At 38.9% G+C, this 6,329-nt stretch overlaps 1 protein-coding gene across 1 annotated transcript; it reads right to left on the bottom strand.

Annotated features, from left to right (window-relative positions):
• Positions 1 to 1,585: 1,585 nt before the first annotated feature.
• LOC108972097 (fat-body protein 1-like) lies at positions 1,586 to 5,608 on the bottom strand. Its single transcript, XM_018938562.1, has 3 exons — positions 5,421 to 5,608; positions 5,194 to 5,360; positions 1,586 to 5,129 (listed from the first exon to the last, which is right to left on the bottom strand). The coding sequence occupies exons 1-3, from the start codon at positions 5,524 to 5,526 to the stop codon at positions 1,806 to 1,808; spliced, it is 3,597 nt and encodes a 1,198-aa protein (XP_018794107.1). The 5' UTR covers positions 5,527 to 5,608; the 3' UTR covers positions 1,586 to 1,805.
• Positions 5,609 to 6,329: the final 721 nt, after the last annotated feature.

Raw genomic sequence — 6,329 nt, 5'->3', positions numbered from 1 at the left:
TGTACTTTTCCTGTAGATCTCGGCATCACTCTCCTTATGTAATGAAATAATGCAGACTAGAGCAAGTATTTAATTTTGTTTATTTGGAAGTTCTATGGATCTTAACCTTAACTTTAAACTTCATGATCTTGTTCACCTTACGGTTGAACGTATGACCTAAAACTATTCGAAATAGATATAGGGGTATGTACATATAAAAGATCAGGATGATGAGAGGAGTTCAAATCCGGGTCACTGTCTGCCCGTCCGTCTGTGCAAGCTGTAACTTGAGTAAAAATGGAGATATGTTGACGAAACTTTTCATGCGGGTTCCTTAATACACAAAAAGTATGAGTTTGTAGATTTGCCATTCACCGGAAACCTATAAAGTGCCATAAATACGCACTAAATTAAGATACGAGTATAAACTGTAATTTGGTACAGGGGATCGCAGCAGCAGGGAGCACCTGTGGATAAAAAAAATTTCAAAATGGGGCGTAACCACGACCCCTAATATGTTTAATGTGCATATCTCCCAAACCACTATAAAGCAACCAAATCCGCCCAGCACGAATGGTACAAGAACTTCTACCGGTAGTGTCAAAATGAAATGAAAATGAAAATGCATGAAAACTCCGCTCACTCCCCATATTCCGGTACTGTTCAAAACTACTAAAAGCGTGATGAATCAATAAATAAATACGCCAGAAACGTAAAAGTTTGTCGCAGCGACAGTATGGCAGGCCTTTATAGGGGCCGCTATAAAAATTGGACGATGGCTGTGGCACCGCCCACTTTGTGGGGAAATCCCATAACTCGTCCGACCGTTTTCGATAAAGTTTGGGAAGTGGCATTCTTTTCATATTGCTATGTCACCCTGTGAAAATGAGTGAAATCAAACAATAAACACGCCTACTTCCCACATATCACAATTTTAAATTGCACTTGATACGTTCAGTTTCCAGTAAACAAATGAATAAGCAATTAATATAATGGGATTTTTGCGCAAATAATGTCTTTAGTGTATGCCACCTTATGCCCAGAAATGGTTCATATCCAACCAAACTGTTACCGGTACCTATGTAGGTACCGAATATATTTAGACCCCGGTACCTATAGTTGACTTTTGATCGAAAATGTCGGTCAATGTGTGATGTACTTCTATAACTGAAATTAAGGGGTAATCCTTCTCTGACAATGTTATGTCTGCATGTCAAAAATGGTGTGGTGTGTTGATCTTAGCCTCTATATACTTAATATAAAGAACTTCGAACGTCCGGTGTACTGCATACGAATATATCGGCCAATATGTGAGTTATCTAAAAGAAAATGAGAGGGTGTGTTTTATTCATAACAGTGTATTGGGCCTAAAATGGATAGATTCGAGCGAAAAATTGGCCTAGCCCCTATATACATATATCAGGACTTTCAAACATCCGGCTGACTTTACTCTATATGATTGGTTTTACACCTTAAAGCATTTCCCTGGTTTTGATTCTTGCAAGTTGCAAGAGTATAAAATGTTCGGTTGCATCCTAACTTGGTTGTTTTAACTTGTTATTCTTGGTATCTACATGGCGTTAATAATTAATAAGCTGGCTTGGAATTATTTCGAAAAAAATGCAGTAAAATTTAATAATGAAACTTTTTTCGGGGTTCTGAACATTTGTAACTAATATATTCATCAAATAAACCACATTGCGAGGTGTGATTACTTATTTCAAAAACTGAAAATGTTTGAGGGCAACCATATAATTAATTTTTACATAGATTTGTTAAATAGTAAACAAGCGATATAAATATTCGCTGATAGTGACTCATATATTTCAATAAAAGTCGTCAGCAACTAGCTGTTTACTGTGGAATATCTGTACATCCATTAAATGTGCATTAGGTAGGGATCCAATATTTTCCATACTCTCTATGGGGCGGTCTAACGGAAAGCCGAGTGGTAGATGATCCAAGCTCGTGCTGCTCATACCCATACCGCAAACGTCGTGAACCATATCTAGTTGGTGCACTGTATGCTGCCAATCAGTTGTCACTGGTGTGATGATGACCAGCATTTGCATTGGCAATCCTTCGACTCGACCGCGTGGTAATAATAAGCGATGTGGAAAGCGGCAACTCTGTCCTTGCACTGCGTCCATTGTAATATCCGCATCACCTTCGAGTGCTTGCATTACAGTCTTGTAGATTTCGGTGAATGGAGTCGTATCACGTGCAGTCCAGGTAATGTCGTTAGATTTACGCGTAATTACATTGCGTCCGCTGTGAAGGTCCGCTATGAAAGTATCCAATAAAATAAAGTTTTGGCGTTGGCGGTTTAATTGTGTTCCACTAATGAACGTGTCTATCTTCGGCCCAAGAAGTGTACGGACGACTACACGTTTATTATGATTTGCGGTAACATCAACGTTGATGGTGAATGCTTGATGATTGAGACGTTGTTGGCGTGCAACAACCATACGTTGCGAAAGACCTCTCAATTGGTTTGCTGAAATTGCGGCATTAATGAGATCTACATCGTTAGTGTCCACATATGTTTGTAGCTTGTCAACGCTCACGTTGTTGATGCTAACACCATCCATTTGAAGATCTTCTTTGCTGTAGCTACCTAATTGTTGCTGTCGTTGTAAATCAGCGATTTGAACTATACGACGAAGCAAGTGCAGTAAAATTGGATTTTCAGTGTCCATACTTATTTGATTTAGTGTTTGAAAGTTGGCGTTAATGTCCTCAGTTTGGAGAATAATTTCACTCAAGATATTCAAAAGATTCACACCTTGACCGATCGATCGCTTGCCCAATAGGATATCACCGATCAATTGATCAATAGCAACTGCACTACGGATATCGTTCCTTTCCTCATTTTCAACTCCACGAAGTATTTGTTGTTCAATTATCGCATGTAAACGACTTTCAACATCTCTAATACGGTTAAGAAGTATTCTGCTTCGACGGGAGTTAAGACGTATTCTGTTTAAGCGAAGTGCTAAGCGTTGATCTGGAGAATTTGAAAGTCGTTGATTGGTAAAGCTATCTGCCGCAATTGCGTCATCCTGTATTTGAAGTATATCCTGAATACCCAGTGAAATATGTTCCAAATTGATACGTGCCATTAACTGTTGAAGGTTGTGCAAAATCAACTCTCCATCACGTTTTTGATTCCAATAACGATCACGGTTTACAACAAGCAGGCTGCGAGGAGACCGGTACCGCCCCATACCAGATCCTTCAACTTCAATATCATGCACATTCCTGTCGTGTTGGGAAGTGATATGAATAGGATCATTGTTCAGTCGCCTTCGACTGATGTTAATCCTTAGTTGAGCGCCTGGGTTTATGTCATTTTGTCTATGGACTACCTGTTCAGAGTGAATACCGATATTTCCCATTCCGCGTGCAACAGTTGTCAAAATTCTTGGGTCCTCCACGATTCTCTCTTCACTGATAGCATCGTCTTTATTACTATGAATGAAGTTCATCCAGCTACGACCTATTCTTGCATACACATTTTTCCATCCTTCCTGATTTCTGTCGACATTACGCCTTTCCTCCATAATAGAGTCCTGTCTCTGGTTTTCTTTTTCCCACTGGTTCAATCCACGACTACCGACGTGCTCTTGACCTTTATTGATGATATCAACATCTTGAACCTGATTATTTGTTTGTATATAATCATTAGTGTGACCAATGTTTAGCGGTGAAGAACTGTCCACAACTGAGTTGTCAACTACATGGGTTTTCTTTTGACGATGCATTGCCGTTTGTCTGTTCCAGTCCATCGGCATATTCACACCTAAATCGATACGCTGTTCTAATCCACGATGTTCACTATTAGCGACATCATTGGGATCAAAATGTTCGCCTTGAATGGAGATGTGATTGTTAATTTGGTTAACTCCTGTTTGACCCCAACGGCCGTTCAAATCAATAGCCGTTTTAGGCTGTTCATCTCTGAAATACATCCGGTTGTTGACCGCAGCTTGTTGCCTGTTATGATTGACGTGTAATAAACGTTCATCATCAGCCGTGGTTGTTGGCAGCGGAACGCCAGCTTGGTTATTATCCGAGCCTACTTGAGGGGTATCCTTAAAATAATCATTAAACGGATTTCGCAAATAAATACTGTTATCTCTATGTTTCCAGGGAAGATTCGATGAATCATCGTTGCCAATCTCAACTCGGTGCACGTTCTTTCCACTTTCGCTATTAGTGTACCGATCAGAAGGATAATCATTGCTCAAGGTGTTCCGATTCAAACCGGACCAAAGATGTCGGCCAGAATAAATAAAACGATCTTTGTCAGGGTTTAAGTCTACCGTATGGATACCTATCATATTCTGACCTCGTATTTGCTCTTCTTTGCGCCGAATTTCACTCTCCAACATCGACCCTACATTTCTTTCTAAACCAACTCGTCTTAGCACTGGCCGATTTGTGTCTACTCTCATCTGTTGCTCATTTTGCAGCTCTGATTCGCGTTCACTTAAACACAAATCATTGATCAAAGAATGCAGAAATGATTGGAAGCCAACGTCATTTGTAAATAATCGTACTCCCCTCTCCTTGCGCAAAACATCAGAGGACAATGTTACCGGTAAGACTATGCGATCATCATTGTTTGCAGCTCCAACTTTACGCCCTTGTACTTCCATACGCATTTCACGCCATGGCATCCACAGCTGTTCACGATCTAAAGTATTTACCGGATTAGTATTCCTATTCCACAGCTTATTTAACCTAATCATTTCGAGTATTCTCGGGCGTTGAGTTTGTCTACTGGACGTACTAGAACTACTCAATTGATTGAAATTAATTTCTTTGGCTCGGCGAAGTATGCCCGCATCTAGATAAAGCTCTGGTAAAATTTCGTGTATGCCTGGCATAACTAAGTTCTGAGTGTCATTTCGATCGCGTACAGCAAGCAACAATGAGTTCACTAGTAGAACGCCGTTAACGTGGGCGTGAGCATAAAGCAAATTTCGTTGTAGTGTGTCCCAATCGCGTGAACGTACGAAGACGCGATAAAGCCCAATCATTTGACGAATATCATCGACATCGGCTATGGTATACATTTTATCCTTAGCCAACAAACGTTGGTTACGACTTAGTTCTATCACAAGAGCCATTTCATCGTCGATGCCCTGAAAATGAACAAAAAATACAAATAATAAAAACTTTAAAGACAGGAAAATTATATGGAAATACCCCAGTGTAATGAGTGTGATCATCGACTAAATGTTCAGGTTGCAACTTTGACATCTGCAAGAGTTCTTCCTCATTCACATTTGGTTCTTGCACGTGTTGAAGTATGTCCAATAGGAATTTCTGTCGCAAAAGATCTTCATGACTCATTTGAGAAATATGACGTGTGCCTAAATAAGTTGAAATTCATAAGTCCCATATCATGGTAAACGTTTTAAAAAGTCCTTTACCGATAATTCCAACGGGTGGACCTCCTTTTTGGATGTCTACATCTTCAATCACTGCGGCTGCTCCGAAGCTGATCAACCCGATCAGAGTAAAGATGAAAATCTTCATTTCACTGGTGCTGCTAAATTCGATTGTTAAGGATTTCAACAAGTTAACTTCACTTTGAGATGTGTTGATTAAAGCAGTTAATCTGAGATCTTTTATACTAAATCAATGGGTAATGTTTACCAACCGCAGGCTTGGTGCATTTATCTTTCCGCCAAATTGCAAATTTAAAACGTAAACAATTCTAGCGGATTTTTTTTAAATATTTTCGTTATTTTATTTCATATTTTCTCAGGCAATATGGCAAAAATTAAATACATTCTTCGTTAATGTGAAAGTTCTTATCTATGAACGCCATATGAAGCCCACACCAAAAATTATGCAATTTTCCTTCTTCTGTCGTCAGCTAAAGATCCTTATTCTGATTATGACACAGAACATGTACATATATTTCATCTGTATTATAATTCTTCAATCTTGAGTGTTACTGAAATTGTAATAAATTAACACTATAATATTACGAGATATTAGGGTGCATCAATAATCATCTCATTTTAAGAAAACAATTTAAAGTCAGTGAAAGATTTATATGATTTCTTGTGCTCTCGTGGCCACGCAAAGCTTACCACTATACTTTCTTAAAAATTTTTCGGACTTTTTCGTTCGTTCCGGTTTTTTTATGTTTTTAGTAAGCATATGTAAACTAAATTATACTATCTTATTACAAATAACGTTTTTAATTTATTACGTTTAATGAGTAAAACACAAATTAGCTTCTTCTTCTTCTTGATTGGCGTAGACACCGCTTACGCGATTATAGCCGAGTTAACAACAGCGCGCCAGTCGTTTCTTCTTTTCGCTACGTG

This window comes from Bactrocera latifrons, unplaced genomic scaffold (assembly GCF_001853355.1).
Source record: "Bactrocera latifrons isolate USDA-ARS-PBARC rearing strain unplaced genomic scaffold, ASM185335v1 scaffold_379, whole genome shotgun sequence".
NCBI lineage: Eukaryota > Metazoa > Arthropoda > Insecta > Diptera > Tephritidae > Bactrocera > Bactrocera latifrons.
Note: the sequence above shows the minus strand (reverse complement) of the source record. Positions and strands in the feature narration are given on the sequence as shown.

Coding starts and splice junctions, on each gene's coding strand:
- LOC108972097 (XM_018938562.1), bottom strand. CDS start 5,526: ATGAAGATTTTCATCTTTACTCTGATCGGGTTGATCAGCTTCGGAGCA. Junction 5,361..5,420: donor TCCACCCGTTGGAATTATCG/GTAAAGGACTTT, acceptor CAACTTATTTAG/GCACACGTCATATTTCTCAA. Junction 5,130..5,193: donor ATCACACTCATTACACTGGG/GTATTTCCATAT, acceptor GTTCATTTTCAG/GGCATCGACGATGAAATGGC.